Source organism: Phalacrocorax carbo, chromosome 1 (assembly GCF_963921805.1).
Source record: "Phalacrocorax carbo chromosome 1, bPhaCar2.1, whole genome shotgun sequence".
NCBI lineage: Eukaryota > Metazoa > Chordata > Aves > Suliformes > Phalacrocoracidae > Phalacrocorax > Phalacrocorax carbo.
Genome location: NC_087513.1, coordinates 101,769,875 through 101,795,433, shown reverse-complemented (window position 1 = coordinate 101,795,433; position 25,559 = coordinate 101,769,875). Strand labels below are relative to the sequence as shown.

At 49.6% G+C, this 25,559-nt stretch overlaps 1 protein-coding gene across 2 annotated transcripts in view; it reads right to left on the bottom strand.

Moving 5' to 3' along the window:
• The window catches only part of IGSF3 (immunoglobulin superfamily member 3), a 101,183-nt gene extending 79,467 nt beyond the window's left edge, over positions 1–21,716 (bottom strand). For both annotated transcript variants that reach the window (XM_064469250.1, XM_064469269.1), the window contains exon 1: positions 21,175–21,716. In XM_064469250.1, coding sequence (XP_064325320.1) covers positions 21,175–21,217 — 43 coding nt within the window. In that variant the 5' untranslated portion in view covers positions 21,218–21,716. The remainder of the gene's footprint in view (positions 1–21,174) is intronic.
• Between the last annotated feature and the right edge of the window lie 3,843 nt (positions 21,717–25,559).

Below are 25,559 nucleotides of genomic sequence, written 5' to 3'. Positions count from 1 at the left end.
CTGGGGCTCGATCAGGCGAGAGCGGTGCAGGAGCCCAGGCTCGCCACCCGGCTAGCCCTTGCTCTCCAACACATGGCATGGCGTGGTTTGAAGCGAGATGAGTGCCAGCAGACTCTTCCTCTGACTGCATTTGGTGCCTTCAGCCTGGCCCAATGCCACAGGAGGCAGCAGGCATACCTGCACCCCACTCTGACTGTGGGGCGAGGAAAGGATGCCATGCCGACAACAAGGAAACCATGTTTTCACCCAGTCCAAGGGCGCTGTTGCTTTATTAGCCAGTGTTGTTAATTTGTTGCTTCCTCCTGCCTCCGATACACTCATAGCCCACCACAAACAAGGAAGGCAGCACAGCAGGGTGATGCCACAGCCTGTAGCTCATGGGCAGCAGGCCATGGGGAGCACCAGGTCAGGCTGAAGCAGCCTTGGAGCTGCACAAGTTTGTGCACTCGCTGCTTTCACAAAGTAATGGGGTGCACGTGGTTAATTGTAGCCCAGCAAGCAGGACTCCCCTGCAATTCGCTCCTCCTCAGTGTTTCAATTCCCCTACCCCAAAACAGGAGCATCATGCCCTGCACAGGCCTGTGCTTCCAGAGAGTTGCTCAGGGTCAGCTAACATCCTCTGAGCTCACACTCTGTTGTAATTCAGATTAATTTTTCAGTCTCCCTTAGGCACGATGCTTCCCAAGGGGTGGCCCTTCCTCACTCCCTTCTCTTCCCCCAGGGAGGACGCAGATGGCTCTTGCCAAGCCCAGCCCCTTCCTTAGCCCTGCTGTGGAGTCTGGAGAAAAAACAGGGACTGATACCCACAAAACAGTGTTTTCGTCTCAAGAAGGCTCTTCCAAGCTCACCATCATCCCACCACTGAGAACACTTCCCCAAGCAACTGTTCTTATTTTTCATCAGCTGAAGACTAACGTAACCTCTATGGGAGACTCTGCCCCAACAGGCAACACCAAAACAGAGGCAACCTTCTAGCAACATGCACCTGCTATTCTGTGAAGTCTCCTGTTAATGCACACAAATAAAAATTAGGTTCAAGCTTAATTTTTGCATAAATGAGTCACAGCAGGGACAATCTCTGTACACGGCAACCTGCTGCCAGATGGAAAAAAACAATGCTATCAGAAGAAAACATGTGGTAACCTCTCTCCCCCCCCCCCCATATTACTGTAAAGCCTCATTCTGGGAAAACACAGGATTTTGCTTGATGTATTTTTTTGTCATGCCAAGGGAGTTCACTGTACTCAAAGGCTGGCTGGAGCCACCTGCAGAATAACTCTGTCCCTATCCTCCACCCTTTTGCTTTGATGTTTAAATCATGCTATCAAGGGTGCCTGATCCCCTATCCTCCTCCTCCACTCCTGCCACCATCCCACCATGCCCAGCACATGGACCATCCTTCCTGAACCTACTCAAAAAGCTATTCATTCCTCATTCAAATTCCTCCCACTGCTGAGCCAACTAAGAATGGCTAAGTAGAGAGGTCAGCCAGGAACAATTTATACAATAATTGGTATGGAAATATCACAATCAGTGGGGAAATATCAAAGCACGGGCAAACAAGACAGGAGCCGCCAATGAAGCTCTTTGTTCTTCCAACACAACTGCGTTCACTCATCTCTGCTAGCTGCTCCGTCTCACAGCCGCTCACTTCCACAGCAGATGTGTACTGTCTTTTAAGAAAAATGTTTTAATAAATATGAAAGAGATGACATTTCTTTTAATCACCATAGATTGTTCTGGCCTGTGACTAGCTTCCCAAGTTCTGACTGCAAAAGAGGTCTTGTACCTCTGCTAAAATTATGCATCCAGTCAGACATCCAACCCCCTTGCCAAGATCAGAGCCATTTTTCATCCTTCGATTCTTCTCAGATCTGGTCCTCATATTGACAGACGACTTCCTTACTTTCCCCAGTACAGCATTGGTATTCTACAGCTGCACAGTGTTAAATGTGATCTGCCCTTGTGATTTTTTTTTCTTCTTTTTAAGCAAACCTCATACTATATGGATGTCACATTCCTCTAACTGCTCCTTCTCTGTGTCTACAATGAGGCATGTTAAAATATGCTGGTTTTAACACCGCCTTAGAATGGCATATTCTTGAGCCACAGATCACCTCTATTACTACAACCTTTAAACTTCTATAAATGCTGGAAGGAATAATTCATTATCCACATTGGACACTGAGAAGACAAGAAACAATAGGCTTGGACTTGAACAGCAGAGATTCAGGTTGGACATGAGGGCTAGGTATATTTTTAAACTTCCCAGAAGCAAGGAAGGTGAGGCACCAGAGAGACTGCTTTGTGAGGCTGAAGTATCTCACACTACGGCTTCCTCTGACAGACATTTACCTTCTTCAGGAATACCACAGGTGGAGATGAACCTGCCCCGCGGGATGCATGACACAAGATCTCCCTGCTCCTACAGTTCTGTCGTTCTCGATCAACCCACCAGAAAGCAGATTTAAAGTTACTTAGCTGCACTAAAGTCTGAAACTACTCTTTAATCTAGTGTAGTTTTACTTTGAAAAGTCACAGAGCCAAGCGTCCAGAAGCCAGCCAGCCACGCCTGTGGTCAGAGAAAAGAGCAATACCCTGTATTAACAAAAGGAAGGAGGATGGCAGGGCATGCTGTTCCGCACACAGGCCCCTAAGTTTGGCAGCTCGTGGTGCTCAGCCTCCTTACTTCACAGGGGCTTTGAAGAAGCTGGTGGATCAAGGTGTACCTGATGTAAAAGGTGAATAACTCTACGTGCTGATGTACGAGGGAAAGACAGAGCTGACTGTCCTGCTGGTTCAGATTCATAATGGTAAACGATTGCTGGGGTGTCAAATATCTTTGTGCAACACACCTACTGCTTATTATAGTTTGACTATTTTCCTGCAAAGATGCTGAGGAAGAGAGTCCCTTATAATCTGCAATTCTTGTACTCCCCAGAGGAGATACCAGTTTTGACTAACCCCACAGAACGGCAGAGAGCTCCAGTAGCACTGCAGGCTCTTTTCTGTACGTTAGGTAGAGGCCATCCCGTGAATCTATTTAATCAACTATTTCTCTTCCTCCACGGCCAGAACAGAACCTTCCAAGCCCTTTTGCAACTCTCACATGAGCATGTTCTTCATATACCATACCATACCATCATTACACTTATCATTATGGGAAAAATACTCAAGCAGAACCTCCCTGGCAAATTACACTTATATTGGGAATATGCAGGCAGGAAGTGTTGGTTTGCCCATGCACTACTTTTAACTTGCACTGTTCCTTGCGTCTTACTGTCAGGAGTTTCTTCTCTCCTACAGCCCACTGAATACATCCCCTAGTGAGTTATATCACTACTGCTTGTTCCGGGTCTGGTTAAGCACAACAATACAGAGCAGCATTTACAGTGGCCTGCTGGAATGCCCAAGGCAATGCCTACTTTCATATTTTCCAAAGAAAAGCAGGGATGGCTTCATTACTGCCTTCCCAGCCTGAGCTTTGAATCTGTAACCACAGGTGCTCCACTGTAAGATTTATTGTAGGCCTGCACAAGAAGTGAAGTCTCCCAAGATCCCTATGTGCGTTTTTTCTTCTGATCTGTTAGCTCTTAAAATACATGGAAGGACACACCATTTACCCTGGCATATCTAGTACTGCTCCCAGACCTCTAGAAGATTCAGCATTTCATGATAGTACCAAAGCTATTAAGCATCAACACACATTTCAGACCACTGAACTCCTAGCTTGTATGTGTTCCCAACCTATCAAGAGGAGGGGGCGGAAATGAAATTGTTCAAGTGACAAAGCTAGGCAGGAAATTTCTGACATAGTTCATTATGCCCTGAAGCCTCTGTATTTCTTTTTATTATCGTTCTTTAGTCTTCAGGTCCTACATGTTCAACAGCCAGGGTCACTCTTAGAATTGTCAAATGTTATTCCCTGCATGATCACTCACTCCCAGACAATAAGAAACTTCATTTTGTTTCACAGTCAATAATGTTTTAATGTCAGTTCTTTTTTCATTTTCCTGCATGCTCTGCAATCCCTCCCATTATTAAACAACTCAATGCTCCTATTATTGCTGTAATTCACCTCATAACATCCCAGATGCTTAAAATACTCTCCCAGGAGAGAAAAGTGTGGAGTCCCAAATCTCACCTTCACATTATCCTTGCCAAAAAGGAAATAACATTTACTACCCAGTCTTTCATTAATGGAATTCACTCTCTTTCACGAGTAGGTCTCTCAAAACATTTCTGATCCACAGAGAGCTTGGTTCCTTATCTTCCCTCAAATTTGCTTTTCCTGAAGAAAAGCAAAGCTTCTTGCTCTCTTCATTTGAAACAAGTGGATGCAGCCTGCTTCCTTCTGGCATACCAAAGAAACATTTGCGCCCCTCAGCCATGTCCATTAGCGTGTAAGAGCATTCAATTTGCAAGGCAAAGCGGCCATTTTGTACATCATCTTCAGCAGAAAGAGCTTTCAGGTAAACAGCAAATTAAGTTATCCCCAAAGTCAAGCGTATTGGCTAAAAGCATGCATTTCTCTAAAACAATTTTCCCACCCCACCACAAAGGATCACAAGATTACAAAGCATGGCTGTATAATAGCAGACTGTTTCTTTTTCCCCTCCAAATTCTTGTGGTTTCCTCTCTGTTCACTAAGCACCAGCAAGATGCTGCCTCTCAAAACCTCCGTGATTCAGTTAGACACCATCCCTAAAAAAAGAGACTACAGATCCGGGGAGATTCTTCAGCTACCTGCTGCCTCTTATTGCCAATTAAGATGTCAGAATTCTTCGTCTCCTTACACTGTAATTTATTAGTTTGACATGCTACAGAAACTATCAGCAGTTGTCACCAAATTACCAAGGCTCCCATTTCAAATGGGAGGACAGGTGCTTTCTTGTATTTGGAAAGGAGAGGAGGAGAAAGGGCGGGGGGGGGGGGTTGGGAAGAAGAGATGCAGAAGCGTTTACATCACTCTCGCTTCCAGTCTGTGAGGGAGAATGGTACAATCATTCCCTCTATGCACATTGATAACACAATACTATTACCAACGAGTAAGAAGGATAATCAGATGCGATTCTCCTCCCTGGAGAAGAACGACCCCATGCACCAAGGGGGACTGACCAGCTGGAAAACACAAGAAAACACTTTTAAAAAACCAACCAACCAAAAAGAAACACAAAAAAAAACCCACAACACAAACCTGTGAGGGGCGACTGAGCATTGGCACAGGTTGCCCAGAGAGGCTGTAGGGCCTCCATCCCTGGAGATATTCAAAAGCCAACTGGACATGAAATTGGGCAACCTACTACTCTAGGTGGCCTTGCCTGAGCAGGGGGCTTGGACCAGGTGACCTCCAGAGGTCCCTGCCAACCTCAAACATTCTACGAGGGACACTCCAACATCTGCCGCTGCTATAGGCTCTTATTTACCTCAGCTCAGCACCAAGCAGCTACTCAGAGCAGCCTCACTGTGCCAGCTCCCCTATAGAGGAAACAGCGGCAGAAATACCCTCATCCCAGGAAATTCAGTATAGAAATGTCATTTCATAATGCAGCTAGGCTGGTCTAGGTACCAGCTGCCATGGAAAAAAAGCAGTCTTGCTTTCCCACTCACTTTATGCCTAGCAACATACACACTCCTCTCCCCATGCTTGACCCCCACAGTGAGCTGAATGAAGAATGACCCAAGGAAAGAGTTATTTGTGTCCACTAACACAACCAGAAAACATTTTTCTTTGGGGTTCAGGGATAGGGGCAAAGAACCCTTTTCATTAGCCACTGGGATATGCCACAAGCTCAGCTGTGCTGTGAAATGGCACATTCAGACAGGCAGCATATGGATCAAGAGAGGCCAGGGAGCAGGAGAGAGAGAGGCAGCATGTGAGGGAGTGCCGTGGTCTCCCTCCACTGGGAGACCCTGATGGCGGGTCTCTAACAGGCCGTGTGGCAAAGCATCAGGTGAAGCAGTGCCATAGGTGCTTGCTGCGGGTTACTCCCAATCACACAGAAGAAAACAGAAGGGCTCCAAGCCACCGTTTTTAGCAAACAGCCCTAAGAGCAGGAGACTTAACGAAGCCTAGCTTCCTATGCCTTCAGGAGGTAGGCTGTCTCAGAGACTAATGATCTGACTGCAAGCTTCCACTGGAGCTTCTATGGCTGGCAGAGTCATTTGGAGGCACTGCTAGGGCCCTTGAAGAAAATGGTCTCCTTCAGTCCCCTGCCACCAACCTGACTTGGCTACTTACTCTTCACAAGACTTGCAGGAACTCATTCATCTCCAAGCTCTCTACTCCCGTCAAATTTGTGTGAAATTGGCCAAAGGACTGCCAGGTTATCTGGGAAGGGGCGGCAGACAAAGCAGCACTATTACACAAGCCACCCTTCTCTGAGAATCCAGCCTGGGGAAAACCAACGAGAGGCAGAGTCTAGGAACGAGAGGGGAGAAGTACTAGAAAAGACAAGGTAGAACAAGGCTAAGAATGGCTTTTAAAGGGAAGACAAGCATCTTGCATTTGGCAGGACAGAGGAAGAGGAACTAGCCTGAGAGTTCAGAGGAATGAGCAGTGGAACAAATTTCAGAGGCAGAGACGGATAGGAAGTGCTGCAGCTTACACTTCTTAAGCAGAAAGATTCGCATGAACACATGCAAGCACATAAGCAAGCACCAGAGGTCAAGATTTTAATTTGAACAGAAATACGAATTCATAACACCACCAAAGAGAGGCCAGTCCAATTTTTATTAGTGGATAAAATTACCAAGAGGCAGGGACTATAGAAGCGGCAGACGGCATCACAGAATAAGCCCCTTATAACCACAAAAAAAAACCACACCCTGAAGCTGGGCTGGGTGTACTCAGGAGGATATAAGAAAAGCTCTGTTAGAGAGGCAGGAGAAGGCAAAGACAACAGGACTCGGAGGAAAACATTCGGAAAGAGACCAAAACTAGTTATCGCAAGGGCAATTGCTAAGTCAAGGAAGGTAATGCTGGAGCACGACTGAGGCATAGAGCTATTAAGAAAACCCTTGCAAAGTAAATCACAGAGACAGACTAAACCGGCAGAGAGCTGGGAGGCAAGAGCTCCAGACAGAGCATCCCACGGGGTTTGCAGAGGACAGAGCGGCTGCTGAAGGAAGAGGGGATAAAGCAGCTTTGCATTGAGAGAGGCTACGAGTAGCAAAGCAAACGACAGACACAAGGGAAAATGAGCTGGGACCCTTAAGACAAGCAAAGGGTTAGAAAAATCTACCTTTGTGAAAAGCATAGAGAAGGGGGAGAGCACAGGGCAACCCCCCAGGTAAAGGCATGCCCTTATTTATGTGCCAGCCCTTATTGTAAAGTTGCTCAGGTTTGAGGTGCAAATCTGAAGGTGGAGAAGGGGCTATCCAGGCTGAGGGGGGGAAAGTATCATTAGCAGCATTCAGTGAAGCAGGAGAAGTTAGTGTTTAGGAGGAACAAAGCAGAGGGAAGGAGCAGAGCACACTCTGACATGGGGAGGTCAGCGCAGTCAGGGGACTCAGCACGCCGCTGCATGACAGCAGGAGCAGAAGCAGCAGATGGTGAGGCCGGGAGACAGGAGAGATGGTGGAAAAAGTGTCCTGGAGGGTGGGGGCAGATGCCACAGCATCAGTGGTGTAAACATCTATGGGACATAAATACTGACAAAAGAAGAGGGATGTGGGGAAATGCAAGTCCAGGGTGCAAGAAAGGTGGCACTGGGGGCGGGCAGGGGATGGGAAAGCAGAAAGACCCTGAAGATGAAAGCAATGTTGGCGGAAATCCAAGACGAGCAAAAGCCTGGCTCGCAAGCCAGGTACCTCATTATGGCATGGGTTATCTAGGCACAGGGAGGAAGGATCCTGGACTAACCAGTAGCCCTTACTGAACAAGAGGGACCCCAGCCTCCAGCACCAAGACAAGAACTACACACAAGAGATGCGATGGAGAAAGGGACATGACCTTAATGACTGCAAGTCTCACTTGATGTATGGGGTCTGGAAAAAGCTGCAAGTTGGCTTTTTTTCTGGATTACAGCAACAGCTCAGCAACACCAGACCTCAGGCACAAATCCAAACACCCCCCTGCCTCCCACAGCAACGCGCCTTGGCACCCATGTGATGAGACGGGGCAGCATGGCCCAAGAGACGCTCCAAAGGCGATAAACCCCAACTTCAGCAAGAGCAGGCTTGCCCCTTCATACAGCTGCAAGTTTTTCTGAAGGTCTGGAAGAAAGCACGGTCCCAGTTTCTGGACACAGACGACGTGTCTGTGGGTGACTAAACAGCATTTGTCACTAAACAAAGTCTTTCACGATCAACTGAGAAAAGGGGGGTGGGGGGGGTGAGGTAAACCCTTCCTCTGCCAATACACCACACTGAGCAGCCTCCTGCCTACACTCCCTGATGAGAAGACGTATGCAGAAGTTCTGATCTTCAGCTACTTACTTAGCAGAGCCTAGCCCCCTCTGATCAGGGAGTTAAGGAAAAGCTTACATAGCTACCAGGGAGGGAGGGTTTTTATTTATCCGATTTCAACATGCTCAAGTTATCAGACTCTAGAGGAATTCAATTAATGAGAATAAAACTCCTGTTTGATGCAAGTCTGGAAGTGTGGGGTTTTTTTCTGTAAATAGTTGCACCCCAGAGATTTTATACTGATTATAAGCCTTAACAGCAACTGACTGATGCAAGTGGAACAGATAACAGCAACCACACCAAAATGCCACACAGGCTCCAGACCTGTCAGGGACTGACAGAGCTGGAGGAGACCAGTACAAAGACATGGAGCAGGGAGGGAGGGGGAGGGAGGCAGGGTCAGGAAGCTAGGAATAGCAAGCCCAAAGCTGCTGCTGCTGCCATCCCCCCTCCTCAGTTTACTGCAGCAGACTGCAAGTGGTAAGGGTTGACACAGGTTGAATTTAAGCACCCACTAGCACAGCTTCATGAGTCCCTGCCCGCAGCAGCTATGAAATACCACCTCCAGACAGAAAGGCAAAATTATATGCCCTGCACAAGCTCACAAGGCAAGGCCAGGGTACCACTGCCCTGGTAAATGTCCCAAAGCATGCAAAAGCCACCCCTGGTGCCCAAAGCCACTGTGGCCGTCCTGGGCTGGGGAGGTGCCCCCAGGCCAATTGCAGCCGCCTGCTCCCCATCAGGCCCGGGGGTGCCTGGCACTTGCTCCTTCTGGGGCTTCCTGCTACGATGGCATCCTCTGGGTGACCCCACGAGGAGGGAGGATGACCCGAGGGGGCAGCAGGAGTGAGGGGACTGTGGCACATGTTGCCTCAGATTTCTGTCTCGGGCCAGGCCACAAGGGGAAAGGCAGCAAGTTGTCCCCACCCAGGACAGAGCTGCCGGTGAGGGCTGCTGGCGGTTTGGATGCAGCTCCTGCCCTTTCTGGCAAGGTCTGGCCTCACCAGGTCTCTGCTGGGGCCACTTGCCTCCTCATCCACTGCAGCCCAGCAAAGCGGCATGAACGGGGCCGAACCCATCTCCCGAGGCACACGCAGGGGCTCCATCAAGCCCAGGGTTTGACGCCAGTACGTTAGTATGGCAACGGGTCATGCCTGGGCCCAGCTTAGCCACCAGCACCATGAAAGAGGAGGAAAGGAGGAACTCAGACGGCAATTTAGGCTTTGGAGAGTTTTACTTTTATAATCCTCTCCCCTAAGGTTGGCTGGCTGGCTTTAAAGGGAAAATAAGGAGGAACATTACAAATCACTGAACCAATGGGAACCAACCACAGGGTGCAAAACTCGTCTCATACAAACATTTTTTTTTAAAACCCTGCCATGAAGATAAGCATGGCTCCCAACACCAGCTTCCAGGCAGCGCTCTTCCTAGATTTACCCAATGTTTGTTCAATGCACATTTCACTAAAACCCGCATGGTTATATCCAGCCAGGAGACCAAACAAACACCCGTAATTTCCTTTGTCACCTCCTAGCTACGCTGCTCTGACAAAAGCAACCAGAGGCATCCAGTACATGCCAAAGGAAAAAGAAACTCCAGCTCCCTTACTAAAACCCTTCAACACAGTGAGCAAGAGGCAGGAGTGCCAGGCTGAACCAGACAGATCCATCAGCTGGTTAGGACAGCACCAATAATACCTCCTGGCTGTATCCTTGGGAAAGACACATAGGTGTTTCTATAGTCTACTTACACAGAAACCTCAGGAACTCTTCAAGACATTTGAGGTTTAACAGCTGCAACAAAAAGTCTCCTCTTACACAAGAAAATATTCAGGAACAAGATAACAAGAGGCACAGTTACTGAAACAGGATGAAAACATGGAAAAAGCCTCTGGGGTCTAAACACTGCCCTAATGACTGCAGACTGCTACTCAGAAAATCTGAATTCGAGTATACAGCTCTCATCACCACTTGCCCATCAAATAGGAATGGCAAGATGCAAATCTTGCTGCCTGCAAGAGCGGTAATCTAAGCCACCATTTGTGAGCAACCTGCTAGCAATGCCACAGCCCCTTCAAACGTAAAGAAATAAAAATCTGCAAATGCCCTTGATCTTGCATTCATTCCCCAGTAGATTACTGTGCTGAACACAAATATCACTACTTCTCCGTCTGGGGGAGTTGAGGGCACAGTCCTTATTACACTTGAAACGGCAAGGGAATATACTCTTTATTCAAATTTGATTGCAGACATGGGAGATGGGTTTTAAAAAAAGGGAAATAATGCCAGCTATGTTCCTTTAAAATAGTTTTAAGAACAGTATTTTACTTATTTCACAGCCAAGAGGTATAGCAATTCTACATAGCCAACTCAAAATTAGCAGATACATTTTCCCTGTACACTAGAAACGAATGCAGATGCTAAACCCATTATATAGACAGTGAAGTGTCATCAGAGCAAAGGAGGTAAAAATAGAGAAATTATCTGTAAGATGACTAAGCAAATGGATTTTCAAAAATACGCTTTCAAATACGACACCCTTTTCTTAGGGCTGCATACATCTGTTTAGCTTTGTTAGTTTCTCGAGTCTTTTTTTTATAATTTATTTTGGGCCTCCTGCTAGCATACTTCCCCAGAAGCCTTGCTTCACCCTACCCACACTCAAGACTCACATTCACATACGGAGAACAATTTAGAAACTAATGCTGATCACCCCAGTAACTACAGCGAACCTCTACTGCAGCACTTTGAGGAACACGTAGACACGTTTCTTTTACATCCATTGGTCCACTGGAAAACTGGATTCCTCCCATCTCCCACCTGCATTTCTACTCCTTCCTCATCACCCCCACCTATCTCACTGGTCTTCATGGCTCCACTGGCATCTTCCAGGACTGATGATCCCTCCCTTCTCACACGACCCTCTCTTCCATCATTTTTGCAGGTGAGAAATGGCCCACCTCTTTTCCAGGCCACTGCCAGTGCCCAGAGGACGATGCTAGATGTTGCCACCTCAGGAACAGAAGTGGTTAGAAGAAATGGGAGCAGCAGAGCCGGGTAGTGCTCCTGCAGCTGGGGTGAGAGCCACATCCCCCAAGCACCTCTCCCTCCCGCACATGCTGCCAGCAGCCAGGCTTAGAAGTTGCTGGACTCAGCTACAGCAACACTCCTCTCTGCATCTCCTCCTCTTCCACCAACACCCAGGTGTCTCCGTAAAGACAATTACCCTTTCCTCAGATTACATCTCTTTAGGGACTTAGTTGGCCTCCACACAGCTGCAATCGCTGGCAATCTACATTTCCAAGGTAACAGCGGTAGTTGGTGCTTGGCCAAGCCTCCCAAGTCATTCCTCTGCCACACCAAAGCCCTGCATATGGCTCCCCTCTTGCTCATGTTCACCCATCTCATCCTTACATCCTCCCCCAAAACAAGCCAGCCAAAAGACTGGGAGACTGGACTATGCAGCTTTGCAGCCCAGGTAAGAGGCAGAAGTAGGGTGGCACCAGCCCAGTACGGGCAGGCCTCAGAGAATAGGCGACAGACCTCTCTGAGACCAACCCCCTGCCCACCCTATGCCACCCCACACAACTCAGGGTGGTCTCAGATGGCTGTCCCCCACTCAGTCAGGAGGAAACCAAACTCCTTCCCACAACACATTCGCTGCCACCTTCTCCGCTGCAAAGGCTGAAAAATAAGTCAGCCCAAGCACCAGGGCTAGGCATAAATCCAAGCAACTGCTGTCCTTCCTTCACATGGTGGTCACAGGGCAGTCAGTGAGTGTCCACTGCCAGGCTCCCCGGGAGCTCCCAAGCCAAAGCAAACTGATGGCAGACCCGTGTGCATAGCAACTGGCAGTCTTCATCCTCTACTTTTGCAAAGTTATTCCATTTAAAAGATAAATGGGATGATCTCCCATTACTTGCCCCACAAAGGCAGAGAAAGCTGCAGCGGAAGCAAGTTTTTAGCCTCACCTCTCCCACCTTCAGCAGCGGAAGGAGGTGTACCTCCAAGCACACCATGGGAGAGCTCTCACCACGAAGGGGAAAGGAGTTAACCTACGGCCACAGAGGGACCCTGCAGGCACAAGCAGAAAATTCAAGAGGAATGTATGGGGTGTAAAAGCAGCAGAAATGAGGAAAGAACAAAACAAAACTAGGCATCTCAGGCAAGACAAATACATGCAAGAATGCAGACAGGGTCCCTCTCTACTCTAATGATGATGGCAGTACATGAGAGAACACCTCTGAACACACCTCTCCTTACATCTAGGCAAGGAGGAGTAGGTGGGAGAAAGCAATGTGAGATGAGAAAGAGGAAGGTGTTTCGATATCTACATATGAAGATGAGCAGGTAGATTTACACCCACCTTGCAGCCCTTCAGACTCTGGACAACCTCTGCCCCTCTGCGGTACAGGCATCCAAGGCTGAACTCTGATCCCTGCTTGCAAACAGGGAAGGTGAAGCTGATCTTGTTCAAGTCTGCCTTATTTGCAGCAGCAAGGAGCAAGTGTTTGGCAACTTAAAGCATTTGGCAGCTACACACTCCGGATTAGATTTAACTGCTGACTAGCTCATGGCATGGGACTGATTAGACATAACAGCTCCTTACATGCCAGTGACCCATAGATTAACTGTGCTGTTTTAACACTGATGGCTGGAATGAATCACAGCAGGTCCAATTTACAGTCACATGGGCTATGCCCCATGAGCATAACTGCGTGGCAAGGAGAGAGGCTGGTCCCATTCACGTAGGATAAGCAAGAGAGCTCGTGCAGGTAAGTAACACCACAGAGCTCAAAGTAAAAATCAATTTTCTTCTCTTAACACCAAGAATGAAATCAATCAGGGCATAGCAATCTCTTCCACGCTACGCTCCCAACATGTGTAAGAAAAAAGCAGCCTGCTTGCTTAACGACAGTAAACAAAACCTCAGCCCCAACACTGCACTTTTCCCTAAAAAAGAAAAAAAAAAAATCCCATGACACCTTTTCAGCCACTCTCTCTACTTCAAGGAGTTGAGAACAGAGACAGAGCGACTTACCTACAATTATACCACGTCAGAAAAAAAGCACTGGAATTTGCTTGCTGTGACTCCTGCTGTAGGCGCAGGATAACACTGCAGGCATAAAGGTCAAACACTTCAGCAGGAGCTCTTAAGATATTGTCTGCAGGCCACAAGCAGAAAGCTGGGAGATGGCACGATGCCAGCCCAGTTTCTTTTGGTATCCATGCCCTTTATTGCAAAGAGCCTTAGCACCTGGCAGGGCGGTTAAGCAATCATCCCCTACAAGACAGAGCAAACATCCCTCCTCTGTAACGGGATTAGACAGCAGAGTGGTAAAACGGGGTATGGGAACCTCTGGGAGAGGAAAGCAAACTTGACAGCATATTCAGGAGGTGGAGGAAGCTGAGGAGCAAGGATGGTATGAGATGGGAGGGAGCAGAAAGCACCGAGCCAGGGAGATGAAATGATATGGTGCAAGGGGGCAGAGTACTTTGAAAGCACAGGAGAGATAAATGCATTCAGATAACTGCTTAGAAGGGAATAAATATTAGTAAGTACTATAATTACCTCGAACACTTTACAAAGCTGTAAGAAACATGACTAGAAGGGCTGGCACACGTGCTCATCGGGAGCTCCTATTTCAAGCCAGCAAGAAGGAACCAACAAGGCCTGACACCCAGGTTGGTAATTTCAGCCTGGCAGCCAGCCACAGCCCTTTGGCTAGATCCTAGGTACTGGGTAACGTGAGTTAATAAGTGCCAGATTCCAGCAGTACAGTTTTCTGGAGTAAAGAGCTTATGGACGACTTCTGGAAACAGACACCTGCCCTCTCCTGTGGCTCTATCTCAAGGTCTAACACCACTTTCAGAGAGATTTGGAGGAACCTGGTCAGATTCCTGTGTCCCTGGTGATGGTGCTGAATGGAGACAGAAAGATTCATCCAAGAAGTCAAAATCTCAATCTATCTGAGCAGCCAAATCTGGTTACCCATGTTCTAACGAGAGATAAGAGCTCTTCTTTCCTTGAGAGGCAAAGAAAGACATTTTTGCTTTTTGGGGGCTCAGTATCTCATCTTCATGCCTCCCTTTCTCTAAAGGCCTCAGAAACCATCCATTTCACACAGCAGCTTGGGTCACTGCGGAGCTCCTCTCAAACGCAGGACAGACATTTAGTGCTGTAGAGTCCACAGAAGAATGCATCTACCTCACCCTGTGCTCCCAGCATCATTTAACATGCTTATCAACTTCCATACAAAGCCCAAGAGCCATAAAAGTGACAGTGTGCCTCAGGCAGAGAGATCAGGGACAGAGAAGAGGTGGGAGGAAACAACAACCAAGAAAGCAAACAAAAGAAATACACCCAAACCCAGATGCACCACCCATTCCCTGCTATTCCGCTGTAATCACAATGACTCCAGAGGGGAACACATTTGCTGGGAAGTGAAGCTAACCATTTTCATGTGCAGAGTAGGGAACACTGGACAACCGATTCCAGGCTCATGTCACTAGTTAAAACAGAACTTAGCAGCACCACAACAGCTCTACATCAAAACCACCTCCAGCCACGTCATCCCTCTGATGAGCTGTTTTGCAAGGGCCAGAAAAACAAAACCCAGAAAACCGAACCGAACCACCAGCACTAGACTAACACTCGACAGTGGTAATGGCCATGCAGTTGCTTTGTGGCATACACTTGGATTTCAATGGATTCTACTATCCCAATGGGGTTGACTTTTGTTTCCAGAAACTGTACTGGAATCTCCGTATTCCTGCATTTCAATGGCAGCCTCAAGCTCTTCCTGACTAACAAGATCACAAGAGACAGGAGAAGCGCCAGATGATTTTTTGAGTCCCAAATGGAATCAATAGCTTGGTAGGAAAGGAGAAGTCAGCCAAAAGCGGTGGTAAGATCACTGTTCAGGAATGAGAGGACAAATACAGATGGATCCTCACTATCTCTGTTTCTTTTGTACTTAGGAGTCTTTGATGCTGTAAAAGCTATGGGTACAGTGGAAGGCCCAGCATTTGGTAAGAACCATCCTCCAGAGCCTGTTCTTTATCTACCTTTCTTGTCGTTTGGGTTCATCATCTTTCTTCTCCTAGCGCTTTCCCTTGGCTCATCTTTTCCCCACTCCTCCACTTAACAGGGGGCCACCTCTTCCTTCCCTGTGGACCATCGCCCAACAAGAACAGGAAATGGACCTGGAAACACGAAGGAACCACCAGCAGCGGTGTAAAATCAGAAAGAAGGAGCCATAGGATGGTACAGGCAGCGGCTTCGCAGCCAGACACTGCAGGTTAAACACTACGCAGGGCAGAGCGGGCAGCCTCCTTTGGGAGCCAGTAACAGTAAAGAGAGCGGCCGTGGTCAAACACTGGGCTCACCTCACCTGTTCAGCAGGGCTGAGCAACTGGTCACATGCCCCGGAACCGTGGTACCAAGGCCCTGGTGCATGAACAGCAAACCAGGGTAACCCAGCCAAATGAATCCAGCGCGCCCTCCAGCCACCTGCCTCCCCAGCACTCCTTTTGCCTTGGGCCTCCATAAACATATGCAGGGCCATGTGAAAAACAGATCTACTCTGAAGTCAGACAACCTCCCCAGTCCCTCTGTGTACTTAACTGGTTTTGCCAAGCTACTTTTCAACCCAAGCAAGTCCCTTGAACCAGTTCCTCACATGAGCACACTGGCCTGCACTCTCCCCTCCCCATGCCACGCAGAACCAGCCTGGAACAACTCCCTCCAGGAGCAGGGCTGCTTTTTAGTGTTTATGCAAGTACTGTGCAGCAATAGTATACGTCCCGAGTGTCAAAGCCTCTCCCTTTCCGAGAAAAGCTTCCCATCACTTAGCTGAGATGTTTTGGTTTTGTGCTCATGTTCAATTACTTATTGAAATGTGACTTTAGCAGCAGCTAGAAAGGCAAGATTTCCTCTTGTCTCATTGCCATTTGCTAATTAAACCTCCTTATGACAAAAAGCTTACTAACGTACATCATTGGAAACATGTTCTTAGTACGGTGATGTAGAGAAGGTGAGCAACAGGTTAGAGCTGGAAATGACATATGCACGCTAACATCCTAGACACACTGAAGGCAGCTGCAGACCCAATTTCTTTGCCTTGATATTTGATTAAACCCCACTTTGTCAAGAAAGTCTCCATTTTAGCATCTCCATAGCTGATAGGAAACAGATGCCAAACATCTCCTAACATTTAACCAGAGAACTATTTCTTAAGAGGATTTTATATGACTAGGAAAGAGATGCCAATATAAAAATGGAGTCCAAACCAATTTAGCAGGTTATCATTAAGGAGTACTTAGCAACTTAAAAGCCAGAGGCAAATCACAATACTGCAGTTTTCCAGACACTGGCTGGAGGGCCTGAACGCCCTTGATACCAGCAGACAAGTCAAATCATGAGCAGAAGAACCCTAGCAACAAGAAGAAAACCCAACTGTGCTTGAAAATCTTCCCTCTTCCTTTCGGGCAATTTTCCTGATGTTGTAAGTTTCTGGGCAGGGTCTGCAGATTGCTAACTATCAGAGAGCGAGGAGCGCTCTTTCAGGCTATAGCACTCTGATTCATCTGAGCTAAAGCAACTAAAACACCTCTGGCTTTACACTAGACTGCATCACCAGTCAATGCCTGAGTCTGTGACTGATTTTGTAGGGGTAAGAAAGAAGCCAAGATACACCAAAAGGAGGAACTTTAAAATGTAAAAGAAAAAAAAACAACCAAAAAACCAAAAAGCAGTTTCCAAGTCAAAAAAATTCAATAAGCCTCCCAACACAGAAGCGATGCTCTCCTTCCCAAGCTCCCTGTGACCCTCTCTCTCCCACCCCCCTCCCCTTGAGTCTGCAGAGCTGTTTATTCTGCCTTTCACTTCATATAATGGGTCTGATAAAAGCGTTCCAAGTACACATTCGATTTACAATAAAAACTGCTTTAATAAAGACAGCTAACTTGACGGAAGGTCAACTAAAAGACGACAATTCACATAAACCAAAACCTCCTGTGCAAATAAACAGGATTTGCAGGAGCCTCAGGATGTCAGGCAGTCTGGCCAAGACTGCGGGGAGGGAGTCTCCCCGTGAAGAATTACATTTGGGGATGCGCAAGATGGGAGCCTGCCAGCCCGGCACCAATGCAACCACGGCAGCCTCCCACCGGGCTCGGGCAACCCAGAGAGACGGCTGAACCACGTGCAGAAACGAGGCAACAGCCAGGGCCATCTGCAGAGCCCCCGTCCAACACGTTCCCCAACAGAAGCAGAACCACAGCCCACCCCACCCAGCACAGACTGGATCGGTCTGGGTTCAGCACCGCACACCACAGTGATCTAGAGGCAGCAAACACAGGGGTGACAGCAGCACGACTGGCTTACAAAACGAAGCTCGCGGCGGAGCGCTTTGGGCAGACGCAGATGGAGAAAGCACGATCTTGGCCACCGTTACTAACAATGCCTCGAGGAGCAGATGAGGCGCCAGCAACATTCCCGAGCCGCTAGCTTTGGTAAACAAAAACAACCCCAAACCCTGTGTGTGCAAACACCCACTCTGCCGTTTCCTCCGTCTGTTCCCCTCCAGCCAAGCAGCCCACAGCTCCAGCACATCTAGGTTTGTGTTTCAGCCACTGCCCCCTCCAACCCCTGCGCCCCAGCAGGCAGCAGAAGAGCAGGAGGGATGCAATGGTTGAGCGCTCGATCGGCAGACAACTGCATGCCGCTGCTCCCCAGCCAGCGCCCCCTCCCCTCTGGGGGACAGGCCTTCAAGATCATCCCTTCTTCCTCCAAGAGTCGCCTCTGCACCGTTATTCACTCCAACATGCCATTTACAAGTGTGCTGCAGTTTCAAGACCTTACACAGGCTCTGCTCCCCTCTAGGAATCGCAAATAAATCACCAATTACTATGCATGAATAGAGAGAGGAAGAGGGTAATGAGTCTAGTACATATATACATATGCAATGTTTGAACACAAAGAGCTGTAAATTGCATTCACAGGTGGTATTCTGGAGACTGCAGGAGACTCAAAAGCAGAACTATTCATAAACCAGTCACCGACATGAATGAGTTCAACATTCCCCAGAAGCCTATTGTGTTTCCTATATATTACGCTATAAATATGAGGAGTATCAGACTTTGCATCCCTGCAAAAAAGAAGGTAAATCTTGCAACTACACATAGGATTAGCACTGGCTGGCACAAGTATTAATGGTCTCATCGCTGCATGAGGATTATTTACAGCGCTTGCTCTATTTTCCCATTTTGTACTTGCTGTGATGAAGTGCCACTTGTTTAAAGAACCCTGTAACAAACACTGCAGCAAGAGGGGAAAAAACAGCAGAGATCTACAAATGTTACACCCACATGCCAGATGTGGGTTTTCAAACCCTGGTTTTGCAGTTACTTGGATTCTGGTAGCTAGTTAATGCTTGATACATTACATTAAGTCATCCACTGGCTCTTCTCATAACCACGATGCCTCCTTCAGCAATTCTAGTGAGTTTGCAAAAGGATAAGGAAGAACGGAGTTGCATTCCTTTTTCTGCATACTCAACCCATAGTACCTTATCCATATATTCTGGCATTACCACTACTTGTTTGGAAAGCAACAGTCGTCTTCTAGCTAGTCAGAGATTTATGTTATGAAATAAGGCTTTTAACTCCAGCTACTTCCCCACTAAGTCAAACAATGTCTCAGTTTTACCAACAGCAACCTAAAGCACTTCTGTACAACTCGAGGTTTTGAGGCACGGCCACACATCCCCAGTTTTGTTAAAACCAGCAGCTGGGCAAATGCAGATCAACCGTCTAAAGAAATCCAGGTGAAAAACACCAGAAGAAAACCACCTCCAAGCATGCACGTGGTACACTTTCCTACTGTTAAAAACAGCCCCACGCTTACTTAACGCAAGGAGGCCGGCACAATGTTTTTACAAACTAAACATGTCCACGGGATTTGAGGATCACCGAAAAGCAACCGATTCCTCAGGAGGTGGAAGACACCTCGCAGCTCATCCCCCGGGGAGGGCAAAGGCACGTCAGAGCCGGTTTTAGGTCAAACCCAGAAATCTAGTTCCTGCAAGCATGAGAGTCGGGGCGGCCTTGGCAGCCGGCCAAGGCACCGGGTTAGCACCGACACGACACGGGGCGTGCAGCGCAGGCCTGGCGGGTCCCACTTCTGTACTGCCGTGGGAAGCCTTCAGCAAGACGATGCCCTCTGCTGCTACGCCGCGGCATCAGCCAGGCGCGCTTCGGAGCGACGCGCAGGCAACCGACCGCTCACTCGCTCCATATTAGGAAGACTTAATCTGGAATGGTGTTATTGTTCTTCAACTGGAGAGGTTGAGCACGCGAACCCAAGGCAACAAGCGATTGCCGTTCACCTACACCCTTCTTGCGGCTACAACAGGCTGCCTTTACTTGCGGAGCAAAGTCACCCTGGATAAACTTAGCTTCAAGATGTTTTTTTTTTCAGGGAACCAAAGGAAGAAAGCTACACTTCAAGGGAAGTTTGAACCCTCTCCAAAACCATTTCAAAGAGTCATCTCTCTTTCCCTTTCCTAAAGACAGCCAGCCAGCATGAAAAACCACACACACACGCAAATTAGAGACATGGAAGCACGACTGCAATTCAAGTGAAGATGTTGTTTCCAAATGGGCAGAGCAGGTATGTGACAATTCTTGAGACAGTAAAATTGCCAGCCTCGCTGCTTCTTCCCTCAACAGCATTAACGCCAGCAGAAAATCTTACCGATCAAAAGGCAAATCAAAACAACTCTGAGGTTGCTCTGTGCGTACACAGGCAGAAAACAGCACCGGGGTGCTGTGCTGTATTTTCCACAAACATTCCTATCAACTCATCAGTACTAAGCCAGGCACATGGGCCACCACAAGAAAACCTAAGAGGCTTTTCAACTGTCTTGTATTCTGCTTTTCCCAAATTTGTAGGCAGGGATCTGGCATTGCTGCAGCACCTCTCACTCAGCAGCCGGGTCCCAAAGGACTTTACAGAGCTGTGCATAGTCGTCCCCTGGGCAGGCACTTGTGGGATGGGACAAAAAACACACGTTTAACGGTCCACAGGGTACAAAACGCATGCAGAAGGAGAAGAGACTAGAGGAGGAGTTTGAGGAGACAGCACAAAGCAATCAAATTGCATTTTACGACAGCAGGGACTGCCTTCCCTCTACATGTCAACGTACTCTTCCAGAGCCAGGAAGAGAGCTCTCCTCCTGCAGCCCACCTTACCCCAGGCATTTGCTCTGCCTTCATTGTGCAGGCTCAGCGCCGATCCCTAACCCAACTGCCCTTAGGATTCCCCCCCGGACCCCAGGACGGGGCAGCCCCTGGCCGCCCGCCCGCCTCCCCGAGTTGATAGCGGTGCCCGGCGCGGCGGAGCTGCCCGTCCCCTCCGCTCCCTCGCCCCGGCAGCCCGCTCCGGCCGGCCGCCGCCCCGGGGCTCGCCGAGGCGGTCACCGGGGTATTGCGGGGGGGGGGGATGAAAACCGGAGTTATTATATATATTTATATGGGGAAGGGACACCTCCTCCTCCCTCCGACCGCAGGAACACCGCGAGCAGTGACAACTCCTGGGCGAAGGCGCTGGGTATTTTCGGCAGGGGTGACCCTCCCGGGAAGCCCTGCGAGGGCGGGCACCCGCCGGGGGTCCCGTCCCGTCCCGCCCGGCCCCGCCCGGGGGACCCCCGTCCCGTCCCGTCCCGCCCCGCCCCGTCCCTTCCCGCCGGCGCCCGGCACTTACCGAGGAGGAGCAGGGAGGCCAGCGGCGGCCGCAGGGTCCGCATGGCTGCCGGGGCGCGGGGCGGCGGCCGCCCTTACCTCCCGCCGCGGGGCGCCGCGGGGCGCCGGCTCCCGGGGCAGGCGTCGCGCCGGGCCCGGCGGCACAAAGGGAAGGCGGCGGCGGCGGCGGCGGCGGCGGCGGCGGCGGGGCCGGCACGGGGAGGCGCCAAGGCAGGCGGGGGCATCGCCCCCGCAGCGGGGCGGGCGGCCGCCGCGCCTCCCCTCCCCTCCCCGCCGCTCCCGGCCGCCGCTCCGCGCCGACGGCTCCTGCGGGAGAGGTAGAGAGCGAGGGAGAAATCGTCTCGTCCACGGCGCGGGAGGGGGGCAGGAACAAAAAAGATATGGGGAGGGGGTGTACGGAGCAACAACAAAAAGACCCCACCCCAAAAAGTTGTCAAAATAAGCGGGGCGCCGCGCCCCCCGCCTCGCCCTCGCTCGCCCGCCCGCCGCTGCCGCCGCCGCTGCCGCCGCCGCGGGGTGCCCGGCGCTTCCTCCGCGCCGCCAAACTCCTCCCCCGGCCCGCCCCGGCCCGCCCCGCCGCCGCCGCCGCCCGCTCCCCCCGGCAGCCCCCGGCGGCGGGCAGGGCGCGCTGGGCGGCGGCGGCGGAGCCGGGCCCGGGCCGGGGCTGCCAGCGGGGAGCGGGCGCCGGGGGCTCGGGGAGGGTGTCGCGGAGCGCGGCTTTTGGGAGGTTGTGGGCTGCGAGGCCGGGGATGGAGCCGGGGTGGTAAAAGAGCGCAGGGATAAAGCGTTTCTTTGTTTTACGGGGAAAAAAAAGCGAGTCTTCGGGCGCTCCTCGGGACCCCGGCTTCTTGGGAAATGGCTTTTGTTCCGATGCAAACCAAAAATAACAGCCGGGCTTTCCAAGTTTCGACCAACTCGTGACCGTCCCGCTGCGATGCGCTATTAGTGAGACTATTATAGAATCATTAAGATTGGAAAAGACCTCTAAGATCATCAAAGACCCAAATCCAGGGCGCTGGCATTAAGGCCAGGTTGCCAGATGTGAGCGCTCCCCACGTGCAGGCATTGCTGCGTTTGGGATGCTGCCCGGGCAATCAATGCTGCAATGTGTTAATGCCAGAAACGCATCAAAGGTACATCCAGGAAACACTGAAAGGCACAAATATGGCAACACTGGGGACTGGGTTTTATGTTGTTTGTAAATAAAGGATGAATGAGAAAGCCCTTCTCAAGGGTACAGATGTCCAAAAGTCCTTGCAAACGAAACCCCCAGTTGCTTGTTTGCTCACAAAAATAAGAGGCCAGGAGCGACAGCAATAGCAGAGTGAGGTGCCCTCATAGCGCTCCAACCCTGCGAGGACCCTTTGCAGGCAACCCTTCCGCCTACACACGGAGTCCCCGGTGAAGTCTTGCCGATGCAAATGCAGGAACCCAACCCTTCTGTGCCACAGAAAGGCAGAAAACAGCACAATCCCAAGCCGTCTAATAAAAGACGCCAAGTCCTTACAGGCTGTACCCAGCAGAAGTCAGAAGCTGTCTGTATTGCCATATGGAGGCGCTTCCCAACGTGGCTGTCGTGGCAGATGCATTGGTAGCCCGCTCCTGGTGACCCAGCAAATTCTGTTTCTGCAGGCTAATAATGTTAAGCCGTGCCATTTTCTGAGTGGGAGGTTTAATTTGCAGCTTTGTCATGCTCTCTGAACGGAGGAGCCAAAGAACAGAATAACCAGGGACGTGCGGGAGAGAAAGGGTTAGCATCGTATTTGCATGGAAAATGAAACTCGCGCTTTGGCCCTTAAGCTTTAATTACATCAAGACCGCCTTCACGTGAGACTTGGAAAAGGAGCAGAGGTGATGATAAGAGTTGGTAGAAAATACCAGTCTATTTGCCTTTTCTCTTAGGTGATTTGAGGGCTGAAACATCATTGAGGGTAATATCGCTCAGCTTGCTCAGTATTTTTCACATGCAGCCTACTGGACAAGCACACGAGTATTTAGAGCAAGCACCGCAGGGCTATTTTGAAGTAAAATTCCAGCACCTTTAAATGGATGCAGGATAAAGATTGTTTACTCCAGTGGTTCAAAAGATGTATAACGAGAGAAATAAATAATAGCAAAAGAAAAAAAAAAGTTAATTCAGAAATACAGGGCACAGGCAGGAAAAAGCATTTTTTCATTATAAACTTAATAAAAAGGAAGCATCAAAGCTGGGTGATAGAAGAAAGCTTTTCTAGAAGGCAAGGGATAGAGACCACGGACCCACTGCATTCCTACATGGACAAACTACTTCCATCTCCAGCTGGCGAGACGGGGAGGAAGACACTGGCACCATGCAGGTGAGCTCCCTGCACAGGTCAGGGGCAAGCTGGGAGTAGACCTCTGGTTTCTTGGCTTTGAATGAATTGCTTTCGCCAGCAGAGCCTGTTGTAAGATAGTTGGAGATTAATTTGGGTGCATTCTTGCTATTTCCAGGCACTGTGTGACTTTACAGAATACGAGCCTAGCAGGAGCGTAAAAATGCCCTGCAAAAATGTTATCAGAGATTCACTAAACATTCACATGCTCTTCTCAAGGGCTCTCGCAGGGTATTGCATTAATGCATAGTAACAATAAAAATATAAAAAGACCATGGAAATGACATTACAGCATTATAAGATTAATCCAATTCCAGTCAAATTAGATTATAATAAGAACTGTGTGTGCTAAAGACTATTAATGGGAACCTGTGTTTCAAAAGCTTCATCACCTTTGCGCGTGTTCTCCTCCCTGACCCCAATAATAAAAATAGCTTGGCATTCACGAGAGCGCCCTTCTCCGGGGGACTTCGCAAAAATTCTCTGGTCTTTTGAGGAAAACATTGGCCTCGCTCCGGCATCAGTGGGGAAACTGAGGCTGGGGCAGGGCAGCTTTCTCAAACCCAGGGAGGCAGCCAGCCCTCCCTCGGGCTTGGCTCTGGCATTTTGAGCTCCGACTCCCTGTAGACGTCTGTCTGTCTGTCTGTCCGTCCATCCACATGGTTTACTCACGCAGCAGAATGGGAACGAACACCACAGTTGCCTCAAAGACAAAACCGTTTGAAGCACAAGGTTATTGCAAAGCAGCTTTCCAGGAAGACAGATCTGGGCTGCCTTGTACTCCCAGCACAACTGAGTCATTCAGGAGCGCCGTCCTCAGCAGCAGCCAGATCACTTTGGTCAGGCCATGTGGTTGCTCTTTGGCAGCGGCATCACTGTAATAGCTGGAGGCAGACGGGTGTGACTCAAGCAATGCTGATGATATACACATTGGGTCACAACCCACACGGCCGTCTTTCTTGTTGCTCCATCACTGCCAGCAGTCTGCTCGGGCTTGCTTCCCCATCGCTCGCCTCGGCAGGCAGGGTTAGAGGCTGGACACCGGCAGCATGCTCTCAGGGCGAAGGGGAAATGATCCCGTGTGCTGCCGTTTGCGGAGCTGCTCCGTGCTCATACCAAATCGTGGGTGCTTCTCGTCAGGCCTGCCTTTTCTAGCAGGAGAAACACAACCAACAGGTGCCTTGCAGCCCAGGCGAGACTGGGCGGCTGCTCTGTGGCTGAGGGCCATCGGGGTAGATGCCTCCCAAACCTCTGGGCTGCCAGAGGCTGCTGTAATACAACATCTGTGACTGGGAACTGCATCCTTTGCCCAAGGGAGGCAAAGTGACATCAACATCCAGGCTCTGAACATGCTGCTTGCCTGATGCACGTGGGCTTCCTGTGACCCACAGATGGAGAGCGAAGTTAGACTATTGCCTGGCTCTCAGAAAAAAGGAGTTTGGCAGAAATGCGACATATTTACATTATGAAGTAAGAGTGCCGGTCCTTCTTCAGGAAAAAACACTGCACACCCCCAAGTACTGGACCCAGTGGGTATTTACCCCACCCCTCTGATCAGCAGGCAGGGGAGGGAACAAGGCCCAAGGCATATTTGCAGGTCTGGAGCAGGCAGCAGCCTGCATGGCTAGTGGTAACAGAGTATAGCAAAAAGGGGACTGGGCTCCACCAAGCAAGGCAGGCCCCTGTCGTGTTTTCAGCAAGGCAGGAGACTCCCGAGTCCTCTGCAGGTCAGGGGGAGTGATTTCTTTCCTGTACGGGAGGAAAATAGTTACATGGAAAAGAGAAGGGGGAGATTTAACTGCAGTTGCAGGAGTGACTCCCTCCCCGAAGGCAGCGACCGGGACCAGAGCTGAAGAACAGTTTAAAAGGCTGTGTTGCTCAGAGCAGGGAGGGTTGTGCATCCACATCTCCCTCCTCTCAGAGGCCACCCGAGTGTTTCAAATTGAGCAATCAGAAATCAAACCATCCAGAAGCAGGAAGCACTTCAAAAAAAATGTCCTATGTGATTTGCTCAAGATCATGCAACACAATC